Source organism: Camellia sinensis, chromosome 1, assembly GCF_055761805.1.
Source record: "Camellia sinensis isolate YWXY chromosome 1, ASM5576180v1, whole genome shotgun sequence".
Lineage (NCBI taxonomy): Eukaryota > Viridiplantae > Streptophyta > Magnoliopsida > Ericales > Theaceae > Camellia > Camellia sinensis.
This window is the reverse complement of record NC_138961.1, coordinates 109,638,089-109,651,062: the sequence shown is the minus strand read 5'-3', so window position 1 is coordinate 109,651,062 and position 12,974 is coordinate 109,638,089. Positions and strand designations below refer to the sequence as shown.

The 12,974-nt window shown below is 39.9% G+C and overlaps 1 protein-coding gene and 1 pseudogene across 2 annotated transcripts in view; one reads left to right on the top strand and one right to left on the bottom strand.

Moving 5' to 3' along the window:
- Positions 1-12,974, bottom strand: part of LOC145789065 (ABC transporter C family member 12-like) — a 106,312-nt pseudogene that overhangs the window by 35,207 nt on the left and 58,131 nt on the right. The gene's annotated exons all lie outside the window — the stretch shown is intronic.
- On the top strand, positions 6,189-8,566 carry LOC145796574 (zinc finger CCCH domain-containing protein 33-like). The gene has a single exon (XM_082881793.1). The coding sequence runs from the start codon at positions 7,315-7,317 to the stop codon at positions 7,972-7,974; it is 660 nt and encodes a 219-aa protein (XP_082737919.1). The 5' UTR covers positions 6,189-7,314; the 3' UTR covers positions 7,975-8,566.

The following is a 12,974-nucleotide window of genomic DNA, read 5'->3' as shown; positions in this document are numbered from 1 at the left end:
TCCCCTCCTCACAGTTTTCCTTGTTGTCCATTGGCTCGGATGCGTCTCCGGGTACTTCGCATGAGACACTCACTACTCAAATTAGTGAGCTTACTGCCCTTGTCCAGTCTCTCCGGCCTAGTCTACCTTCTTCCTCTACTGCTACCATGGCTAGTTCAGGTAATATTGCATGTGTGGCTAAGTCCTCTCAGCCTTGGCTCCTAGACTCTGGTGCTAGTTCTCATGTCTCTGGTAATTCCTCTCTTTTTGATACTCTTAGACCTGTTGATCATACCACTATACTTGCTGATGGATCTTCTCGGCCTGTCTGTGGTCAAGGTCCTCTTCATCCCACTCCATCCATGTCCTTACCTTCTGGTCTTTATGTTCCTAAATTTCCATTTAATTTGCTTTCTGTTAGCCAATTGACTCAAGCTCTCCATTGTTTGATAACCTTTTCTCCTACTTCATGTGTTTTGCAGGACCTCCAGACCAAGAGGATGATTGGTTCGGGGCATGAGAAGGATGGCTAATTGACTCAAGCTCTCCATTGTTTGATAACCTTTTCTCCTACTTCATGTGTTTTGCAGGACCTCCAGACCAAGAGGATGATTGGTTCGGGGCATGAGAAGGATGGCTTATACTTTTTGGACGCTGAGACGTCTCCTCCTCCATCTGCTGTGTTGAGTGCTAGTGTATCTCCTCTTCAGTGGCATTTTCGCTTGGGTCATCCCTCCTTGGCCAAGCTCAAGTTAGCTGTTCCGGGTTTGAGTCATGTTTCTCAGATTGAGTGTGAAGCCTGTCAATTTGGGAAGCATCATCGTAGTTCTTTTCCTCGTCGTAGTGTTAGTCGTGTTCAGGTCTTTTGCTCTTGTCCATACAGATATTTGGGGTCCTTCTAGAACTCCCACTGTTAATGGGTTCTTTTATTTTGTTATTTTTGTGGATGATTACTCTCGGATGACTTGGTTGTTTTTAATGAAACAAAGATCTAATTTGCCTTCCATCATCTCTAAGTTTTATAATGAAATCTTTACTGAATTTGGCAAACGTATTAAGATATTTCGATCTGATAATGCCTTAGAATAAGATATGTGCAATCTATTATAACTACCTTTTGTGATGCTCATGGTATTATTCATCAAACTAGTTGTCCTCATACATTCCCACAAAATGGTGTTGCAGAACGGAAACACCGCCATTTGCTAGATGTTGCTCGCACCCTGATGTTTAATATGCATGTCCCCAAACAGTTTTAGGGCGATGCTGTTCTCACTGCTTGTTTGCTTATCAATCGCATGCCCTCTAGTGTTGTACACACATCTCCCTATTCTCTGTTATATCCACCACATCTCCTTTTCCCTTGCCTCCTCGCATTTTTGGGTGTGTGGCCTTTGTCCATGTTCTTGACCCTGGGTTGGATAAGTTATCTCCTCGTGCACGCAAGTGTGTGTTCTTAGGTTATTCTCGCACTCAAAAAGGGTACCGGTGTTATCATCTTGAGTCTCGTTGCTACTTTGTCAGTGCTGATGTAACGTTTTTTGAGTCTACTCATTTTTTTCTTCCTCTGGGCAACAGTTATCTACTGATCTTCTCTCTTCTCATGAAGGGGAGCCCGCCTCTCTCACTCCTACTCTTCCCTCTTATGCTCCTTCCACATCCACTCTTCCATCCTCTCCCTCTCCTCTCACTTCTACCCCTCCTTTGCAGGTTTATCAACGGTCTCAAGCTCGTCGCATTGTGTCTTATGGCCCGACCAGTTCATCTCCTTCGTCTGAGGCCTCTGTTCCACCTGCTGCTTTACCATCTGATGACCTTCCTATTGCCCTCCGCAAAGGTAAACGCACTTGCACTCAACATCCTATTGCTCATTTCGTTTCTTATGATCGCCTTTCTCCTGGTCTTCACTCTTTTGCTTGTAGCTTGTCTAGTATTTCCATTCCTCGCACCTATCTTGAGGCTATGTCCATCTCTAGTTGGAAGTTTGCCATGGATGAGGAAATGCATGCTCTTCATCAAAATCAGACCTGGGACCTTACCCCTCTGCCATCTGGCAAATCTATTGTGGGTTGTCATTGGATTTATACTGTTAAGTATCTTCCTGATGGAACTGTTGAGCGACTTAAGGCTCGCCTGGTAGCTAAAGGCTACACCTAAACCTATGGTGTTAATTACTTGGAGACCTTTTCTCCTGTGGCCCGTCTTAACTCTGTTCAGATTCTTCTCTCTGTTGCCGTTAATCAGTCTTGGCCTTTATATCAACTGGATATCAAGAATGCTTTTCTCCATGGTGATCTCCACGAGGAGGTCTATATGGATCAGCCCCCTGGCTATGTTGTTCCCGGCTAAGAGCATCTTGTTTGTCGATTGAGGAAGGCCTTGTATGGTCTTAAGCAGTCCCCTCGTGCCTGGTATGATCGCTTCAGTGCTGTTGTGCTTGCCTATGGCTTTCACCGTTCCACTTTTGATCACTCTGTTTTTGTTCGCCACTCGTCTACTGGGAGTATTGTTCTTATTGTCTATGTGGATGACATCATCATTTCAGGGAGTGACTCCAATGGTATTGCTAATTTGAAGCAGTATTTGGGACAACAATTTCACACCAAAGACTTGGGCCATCTTCGGTATTTTCTTGGGATTGAAATTGGCCGTTCTTCTCAGGGCTTGTTTCTTTCTCAACGGAAGTATGTTCTTGATCTTCTTACTGAGACTGGTCTCTTAGGCACTCGCCCCAGTGATACTCCCATGGATTCTAGTGTCAAGCTTGCTGGTGACACTGACGACTTCTTTCCTGATATTGGTCGTTATCGTCGGTTGGTTGGCAAGTTAATATATCTCACTGTCACTCGTCCAGATATTACCTGTGCTGTGGGTGTGGTCGGTCAGTTTATGCATGCTCCCCGCCAACCCCATTTTGTGGTTGTATGTCGCATCTTGCAATACTTAAAGCGTGCTCCAGGTCGGGGGTTGCTCTATCGCCCATCTTCCTCCTTGTCTGTCACTGGCTTCAGTGATGCTGATTGGGCTGGTAATACGACTGACCGCCGTTCCACCTCAGGCTATTGTACTTTTGTTGGTGGTAATATTGTCACTTGGCGTAGCAAGAAACAGACCGTCGTTGCTCGTTCTAGTGCCGAGGCTGAATATCGCGCCATGGCTCATACTGCTTCTGAGATGCTCTGGGTTCAGTCTCTTCTCCAAGATTTTGGCTTTTCTGTTTCCACTCCTATGCGCATGTTTTGTGACAATCAGGCTGTTATCTTCATTGCCAATAACCCTGTGTTTCATGAACGCACCAAACATATCGAAGTTGATTGCCATTTTCTTCGTGATCTCTTACTCCGCAAGCAACTGGTGACTCCTTATGTTCGTTCTGAGGATCAATTGGGTGATATTCACACCAAACCTTTGGCTCGGCCTTCATTTCTTCGTTTGTCTGCCAAGCTGGGCATATTCGATCTCTATGCCCCAACTTGAGGGGGGGTGTTAGAATAGTTCTTTTAGTTATTTTTGTTCTCTTGTTAATATTTACTTAAGTTAATGGTACGATGGTCATATTGCTACTTTAGGTTTTTTATATATATTTGAGTGATGTAAAGTTGAGTGAATTAATTGGTTTCAATATATACAAAAGTTCTCTCTTTTTCTTCTTCCTCCTAACTTTCAACCCTAATTTCTCCATTTTACATTTTCACAAATTCCACAAAAATCAAAATAAATCTCAGGAGGCAATTTCGAGTCTAGGGGTGAAGGACCCGTCCGTACACTGCTTACGTCATGCTGACGTCATCGTACGGTTGATGACATCAGCACGTCTCGGTCACCTTAGATCAATCTTTAGAATCTGTAGAACCCTTTCTAATGAAGAAGAGATTGCTCTGATACCAAGTGAAAATGTAAAATGGAGAAATTAGGGTTGAAAGTTAGAAGGAAGAAGAAGAAGAGAGAACTTTTGTATATATTGAAACCAATTAATTCACTCAACTTTATATCACTCAAATATATATAAAAAACCTAAAGTAGCAATATGACCATCGTACCCTCAACTTAAGTAAATATTAACAAGAGAACAAAAATAACTAAAAGAACTATTCTAACAGGTATCAGAGAAAGCCAGAAAGCCCACTCATTTTTTGTCGAACAACCAGAGTGAGATCTTATATATTTTGTAATGGAGTAGACTAGAGAGCCTTCTCAATTAGAAATTTTTTTTAACATTAATGATGAAGAGGTCTCTATGCTAGCCCAAGAGACGGTATTCAAAGAAGCCGGATGTTTCATATGGTGAGAAAGAGGATTCAATTTGTGAGCCTATGTTCCAAGTATAAAGAGTGTCTTAAACTAAAAAGATGTAATGACTAGGGAAAATATGAACTTTTAATTAATGTAATTGAGCCCCAATTAAGTTTAATTAATTGTAATTAAGCCCTTGAGTTTTTCTATTCACTTCAATTTAGACCTACGTCGGTTAATATTATGTGCATCTGATTGTCTCAGTTTGTGTGCACTGATTCCCAAGCTGACCCGAGACTCGAGGGATAGACCCTTTGGGCCCAGTGTACGATGTTAATATGACCATAGGGTCAATCCTGTTAAATTATAATTTAATTACTTGTTGAGAAGCAGTGCGACGATTGCCTCAATTTGTGTGCATCCAGACCCGAATTGACACGAGACCGACAGATGGACTCATTGGGGCTGGCATTATATGTTTTAATATTAATTCAGTGTTATCAATTAATCTAGGAGGTATTATGGTAAATTAGGAATCCCAATGCACGTATCGCCTTGTTTGCGCGCGTGTGGGCTCGATCCAATTTGAGATTCAAAATATGAACTCTACGGACCCCATATTTATTATTTCTATGTTATTAGTTTGTATTTTATTGTTATTAGTAGACCTTGAGAATTTCACGAATTTCTAGTCCAGAAAACGTACATTTTCTGGGTTCGAAACTATACAAATTTGAGCTAGAGTTTTGGGAGAAAGTCCAAAACCCTTAAACAACGCAGAATACATAATTTTTGGGGTCCTAGAGGAGCCTCAACAGCAGCCCACTCTCTCTCCTCGCATGTGTTCTTACTTTACCTCTTTTATGGACTTCTGGACTTCTATTTCTTACAAAAGTTGGTACCTTTCTTACACATGCACAAGAGAGGAAATGTTTGCAAGAGTTGTGCTAACTAGGATTATATGTATATAAGATTGGTTATATGTATATAATTATATTGAATTCAAAATGAAAGGCGTAGATGCATGTCTTCTATCAAGATCAAGTTAGGACCTTTGGAGTAAGTTTTATTTAAAATTAATCAAGAAGCTAATATTTAAAATTAATCAAGAAGCTAATTGGTCATCATTCGAAAGGGGTTGTGTAGGGATTGGAAGAGAAGGAAAACATTTCATTTTCCTTCCTCCTCCTCCTTCTCTCTCTCTCTCTCTCTCTCTCTCTCTCTCTCTCTCTTGCTTTTCTTAGATTTCTCTTACTAAAAGCCTTGTTGATCCTTAGTTGTTGGATCAAGAGTTAAGTTTAGTGTTGGTGAGCTTCATACCTTGATTTTTGGAGAGATTAGTGAACTTGAAAATTGATTTTTGGCTTGGATTGAAGACTTTTGTTGAAGAATTTGGGTGGTCTTGGTGTTCTTGAAGCCTACACTCCATTTCTACCTCTTCTCTTCCTTTCTCTTTGGTTTCAAGCTTCAAGAGGTAGGGGTTTTCTCATTTTCTTCTTAGAACAACATGCTAGGGTTTATTTCAAGTTAATCATTTGATTTCATGAGTTTATGACATGGTTTGTTATGAAAAGCATTATTTAAATTTTTTTATTTAAATGCATGAAATACATGTTAGTTTATGACACTTTGAATTACTATTGAGTTTGGAGTTAGGTTGTCATATTCTAAATTTGAAAAGTATCTTAGTTGGTTGATTTCATCAATTTAGAGTATAATGTTGCCATGTTTCATTTAATTTCATGAAATACAATATTAAATAAATTTGCGGCTTTTGCTTGAATCTCAAAAAGTGTTATCTATGCCATATTCTAAAACTTTTGATGTAAAGAACATAGTAACTTTAAATTTTTGTTAAATCTTGAAAGTATTGGAAATTTGGAGAAAATAATGTTGTTAGATTAGTCATAGGGTTAAATAGCCTAGTTAAAAAGATGATTTGATTTGATTTGATTTGATTGAGTCTCGCTATTTTTCTTTTTTTTTTTTTAAACTAGTTTGCTTATTAGTTTCTTGAATAAATATATTTCCATGATTATTTTAATGTCGAAGTTACTTTTACAGATTTGTTGGATTATTTAATGAATTTAGAGACTACAGATTTGTTGGATTATTTAATGAATTTAGAGACTAAAAGGTGATTTTGACCACTTGGGGTAAATTAGTCCATTAAAAGTAAGTTGGGTGAAATTCTTGAATTTATCATATAAGAAATTAAATTGGGGTTAACTGGCGTAAAATGGTAAATGATGTTGTAGTGTCCCGAGTCTAAAACCCGACTCAAACCCAGTTATATGGATGTCCCGATACGTTTTCGGATCCTTGGTACAACAGGTTGCGCTTTTGAAGATTGTGATTGAGTGAGTGTTCCTATTTAGCATATAACTTCTTTAATATTCGAGTTTCGGGCGTAAGGACGAAAAATAGAAGTGTAGAAGCCCCTCTATAGGACTCAGACTTAGGTAGGTGTGGCCACATGTGTGGATTGGTGCAGAAGAGTTTGGTGTTGATGGTAGCAGAGCAATTGACTGCACTTAGGAGCGATGATCGCCATAGTTGAATTTCGTCTAGTGTAAAAAGCAACGTTGCAATCGAAAGGGGATCAATCACACTGGGAAGATCGACCAGCACTGATAATGCGATCTGTTAAAACCTATCACCTACTTCACCTACTCCTTAAACCTACTCCACTAAACCTAACCCACTACACCACTACCACCTCACCTACTCCACTAAACCTAACCCACTACACCACTACCACCTCCACTTCACCTACTCCTTACCTACTACACACTCACCCTCTTCTATATATAGGAATCATGAATCATTGTAATTGATCAATAAAATCAATCAATAATACATCAATTTCAACATGGTATCAGAGCAGGTTTAGAACCTATAATTTTTCGCTTCACCGGCGGACGGCAACCTCACCTTAGCCGTCCGCCGGACCTCAACCTATTCCGTTTATTTTTTACACATACCTTCCCATCATTGCACAAATACTCTCTCTCATTACCAATCTTTCATGTTCTACACATCGTGCCTCCCACACTGCAGCTTCCTGGTAGCCGGTTGAAGTCTTCATGGAGTGCTAGAGACATGGATTTAGATGCTGAATTACTTGGGCTTGAAAGTCATCGTCGCAGGCAGCAGCAACAGTTGATGGATGAGATGTCAAGTCTCTCCTCCCCAACCAGTTGGAATTGTAACTTGGCTACTGCTGCAGCTTTTGCAGCTTCGTCTTTTGATCGAAGTGGGGATTTCAATAGGCTCGGAGGTGTGAAACCTACTAACCTTGATGATGTTTTCGGATCTATTGATCCTGCAATTTTGCCTCAATTCCAGGGACTCTCTCTAGATGCCTCCGCATCCCAAGCGCAGTCTCCAACTGGAATGCAGATGCGCCAGAACATGAACCAGCAGCTCCGCTCGACCTATCCTACAAGCCTTTCATCCTCACCAGCCCGTGCATCGTCATCAATGGGGATTGACCCATCTGGGGCTTCAGCAGCTGCAGCAGTTCTGAGTTCAAGGGCAGCTGCCTTTGCAAAGCGGAGCCAGAGCTTCATCGATAGAAGCACTGTGAACCATCTCTCTGGGCTTCCTTTGCCTGCTTCTTCTGCAAATGTAATGCCTTCTAACCTTTCGGATTGGGGATCTCCAGATGGGAAATTGGATTGGGGCATCCAGAAAGATGAGCTGAACAAATTGAGAAATCTCTCTCGGGCACAAACCCCAACCTACATTCTCTTTCTCTGAAATCCCATCATTTTTTTTTTAATTTTATTTTATCCCATCATTCACTACCTTTTGCACACACCCATACTCCTTTTTATTTTTTAAACCAATCTTTATTTATTTATTTATCTTTTTTTTCTTTTCATCCACTTTACACCACGCCGTCTGCTCCCACACATTCTCAACCCTTTTTTTCTGCATGTTCTTTCTACCATCGGGTTTGCACAACACATTTATTTTCTTCATATCAGGGGATCAACCCCGATCACAATTTTACACCCCAAAAAAAAAAAAAAAAAAACAAACAAACAACCCACAACAACCACATCCACAGGCGGGATTTTTCTTCTCTACTCTGCTGCCGGTCTCTTCTTCTTGCCTCCGTCCTGGGCGGTCCTTGACGGTGTTGCCTCCGTGTTTCCCACTCCACCGAGCACGTTCACTCCACCCTGCTCCTCCACTACAGCATATGGTGGACCTCCAAATCAGAACATCACGGTAGCCTTCCGCTTCAGCTCCTTGTTTTCCGCCTTCAGCACACTTATCTCTGCTCGCGCATCCTTATACATGCGCTGGAGCAGAGCCAGTTGGCCGTTTAAATGCTGCACTTCATTTGTCCTACTCTGCAGCCGGTGCGACAAGTTTGTGACTGCCGTCATCGTCTCCACACAGGACTTCAAAGTATACTGATTGGCTTCAATGTCAGTTTGCACTGCCATTTTTTGCTCCACAGACCGCATAGGAAAGTTCAACGGAGCAAACAGGGGGTGCTTGGTTATCTCTCTTGTTGACTCGTTAAGGTCTGGAAAGAGAGTGAGCAGACCACGGGAAGACGAAGCCATTTTCTGGAAAACAGAGTGTTACAGAGTATCTCTCTCAGAAATCTCTCTCAGAAAACAGAGACAACAGAGTGTTACAGAGTATCTCTCTCAGAAATCTCTCTCAGAAAAAACGAAGAGTTTTTCAGAGTTTTTCTAGCAGGTTTTTTGTCTCTGCTTCCAAGCCTCAGCCTCCACTTCGGTTTATAAAGACCATGACAAAGAGGCCGACACGCGTTCTGTCGATCACGTGCCTCGCCGCGTGTCTGGCGCACCTTTTGATGGCACGCCTTTTTATGGATTGGGCACGCCTTTTGATGGCACGCCTTTTGAAAACATGGGCACGCCTTTTGATGGCACGCCTTTTTATGGATTGGGCACGCCTTTTGATGGCACGCCTTTTGAAAGATTGGGCACACCTTTTGAGGGTGCGACTTTTTAGGGGTCCGACAAGACTCTGTAAACTGTTCCGACATTGATTCCGGTTAGCTCCTTCAAGGGTCCGACAAGACTCTGTAAACTGTCCCGACATTGATTCCGGTTAGCTCCTTCATGGGTCCGACAAGACTCTGTAAACTGTCCCGACATTGATTTCGGTTAGTTTCTACAAGGGTCCAGCAAGACTCCGTAAACTGTCACAACAACTATCACAACATTGTCTGCTACAACGGTCCGACATGACCCCATAAACTGTCTTCTACATCGGTCTGACACAACCATCCAGTGTCCTCTACAACGTTATGACACCACCATACAGTGTCTTCACCATCGGTCTGACACGACCATACAGTGTCTCCTATCCTCTTTTCTTTTATGTATTCGTGTATTTTCTTGTTTTGTAACTCTCTCCAAACTCAAGTTGGTTAGTTTCTATCCCCCTTGAGTTTGCGGGGGGCTGTTAAAACCTATCACCTACTTCACCTACTCCTTAAACCTAACCCACTACACCACTACCACCTCACCTACTCCACTAAACCTAACCCACTACACCACTACCACCTCCACTTCACCTACTCCTTACCTACTACACACTCACCCTCTTCTATATATAGGAATCATGAATCATTGTAATTGATCAATAAAATCAATCAATAATACATCAATTTCAACACGATCAATCGCTCTGATTATTTATGTTGGATGTGTTTTCAGCAGAACGCTCTGATCGATAGTCGATTGATCTCATTTGGAGAGATCAATTGCTCTTACAAGTGCAATTGATCGCTTTGACTAAAATCTGATTTTAGTATTCCTTCCCTCTCTCTTTCTTCTCTCTTCTTACGAAATTCTCTATATCTCTCTCTCTCTCTCTCTTTCTCTCTCTCTGAATCAATACCAAACTCTACAAAACCTTTGATCCACCCCACTTAGGATCTTCATCTTACCTTGGTTCTTTAACATAAAGTGTAGAACACATTGAGAGCTTCGATTTCACCAAACCAATCATCGTTTTGGCACTTTCGGATTTTTGGCTTTTCCTTCTCCCTCTTCAATTTGAGGTAGGGATTTCTTTAATTTTTCTTAATATGATTTTATAGATGGATATGTGGTATTTTATTGCATAAATTTTAGGAATTTTTTAGAGATTTCAAAGCATGTATATGAGAACCTAGGGTTTGGTGTGTTGTGAAATTCTTAAACTTTCTCTATTAAATGTGAGTTTTAGAAGCTTTAGAGTATATGAATTCTTTAAAAAATTGAAAAGTCTCAAATAATCCAAAGGAAACCTTAATTTTTCTTGAAATTGTATAACTTGGAGAAATTAGAAATTTATTATCATTTTGAGAAGTAAGGAGTGAATATTACTAATTGAAGAATGATGATTATGGAGGACACATATGTTGGGCAATTGATTAAGAGTGATAACAATTCATATTTTGGGCAATTGCGTGTATCTCAAATTATTAAATTCGTTGAGACTAATATTATATAGTGTTGTTAGTTATGCTCTAATATTACCTTATTGGAATATTTTGATAGAGATAACTATCATTTGCAATCGGTGGAGGATTGCATTGTTGTAGAAATATGTCAACCTAAGGTGAACTGAAACTCAATTGTAAATGATTAGTTATATAGAAATTAATGTGATGATAACAATGTGATTTTATGAGTCGTGAGATTATGTAACTCAAACGGTGATAATGAGAATAATTTGAGATACACTCAAAATGTGAAATGTGTTGTGCTATATAAAGGTACTGCGTTCCTTTCGGCTAGCAACCAGTAAAGTTGGGGTGTGCTATATAGAGATACCACATTCCTTCTAGTTAGCACCCGACAAAGTGGAGTTGTGCTATATAGAGGTACCACGTTACTTCCGGCTAGCAACCGGTAAAGTGGGGGTGTGCTACATAGAGGTACCATGTTCCTTCCAGCTACCAACCGATAAAGTGGGGTTGTTTATGTGGGGCTTGGCGAGACCACGAATATATGCATGTGTTGTGATAGGTATATGTGTGTGTTGGAATCTTTTGTGAGTTATGTACATGTATTGAGATTAGTTGTAAATCATGTACGTATTGGAGGTTAATATAAATTGAGTAGACTTATTACTGAGTAGGCATGAATGTGAGATTGTAAGATCAAATGGAAACGTCATGGAAATGTTTAGTGCTTTTGGACAAAAATGGAAAAAGACATATATATGTGTATAATATGGAGCATCATGATCATATATATATATGTATAGAATTATAATTGGAATTAAAGATTTTGCCCACTGGACTATATGTTCACCCCACGACGTTAAAATCTTTTTAGGTACAGGTGGTGTACCACGACCATGAGTGGCTTGGAAGATGAGCACGAGCTAGAGGAGATCTTTTGATTGTGGCCACGGGGCCTTTATTTGTAGGCGGAATGCCATATGTGTATTAACGGGGTTACACCCTTTTCTTTTGTTAACGTAAGCCTAAGGGCATCTTAATTTCATTTGATAGTTAGAGCTTTCGAATTTCGTATTGTATTTGAAAAACCTCATGCATCGAATGATTCACATGTATATATATACGAGAGAAATTCCATTTTATTATGTTTATTATTGCTTGTCATTATTATTTGGGTTTATTTACCACAGGTCAGACTGTATATTTTTGGGGCGTGATAGATGCCTTAAGGGTATTTTGATAATTTGTGCCTGGAGAGCAATTTGGTAATTTAGGCTTTGAGGACATCTTAGTAATTTGTGCCTTAGGGCTATTTAGGTCAATTATGCCATAGGAGCATAATGGTAATTTGAGCCTTTGGGGTATGTTTATAATTTGGGTCCTTGGGGAAATTTTGATCATTTTACACTTGGCAAGCAAATTCTATTTGCACACCCTAAGAATATTTTTCATAAACCTGGATATATTTTTCACAAACTCCATCCTTATGTTGTATTGCATTTCATGGCAATGTGTGCCAGTGAGATTGGTTTATGAAATTGAGTGTTTCACATGTTTTTCAAAGAACATTTAACCATTACTTCTTCAAAAATAATAAATTGGACATGTTTGCTAAGGCAAGTCAGTTATATTCCAAAAACACTTCTTTTGGTCACTTTAACTCTACTTAAGTTTAAGAAAAGGATAACAGGCACATCTTGCAATATTATTCAACCAAAGGCCTTTAGGCACATTTTATGAGACAAACCTAATTTTGAGAATTAATTTAGAATTGGCTAAGGAAAATGATAATGAGCTAAGTAATACAGGGAGTTTTCACTTAAAAACCTCATGCTTAGGTTAATTAGTTTTCACCTAATTAATTTTTCAAAATCGGGGTGTGACAAAAAAGAATAGGTTGGACTTGGTGATCAAGTTCAAAACCTTAAAAAAAGAGAGATACCTTTGTGTCTTCTTTGAAGGATAAAGAAGCCACTACAAAACAACTCCAGGCTCAAATAAGACATTTTTCCAAAAGGATAATTTCCTTAAAAAACGATATGAATGAAAGATTGGAGTCTTGTAGCCAAGCTTGTTAAGTCACCAATTGTCCCAAAAGTTTAACTTGTTAGGAAATGGGCCCAACAATGTATGTCAAACTATTCAACATCCTCCCTCACATGTAACTCTATTTTGCATGTGGAGATGCAAACATACATACATATAGAGAAGTATAATGCAAATGGGAAGCAAATGCAAATGGACAAATTTGAATCCAAGACCTCCCCCAACTTGAGCTTGAATACCATATTAAGTCACCAATTGTCCCAAAAGC

What these genes read in the sequence shown, in the direction of transcription:
- LOC145796574 (XM_082881793.1), top strand. Translation starts at nt 7,315, where the DNA reads ATGGATTTAGATGCTGAATTACTTGGGCTTGAAAGTCATCGTCGCAGG.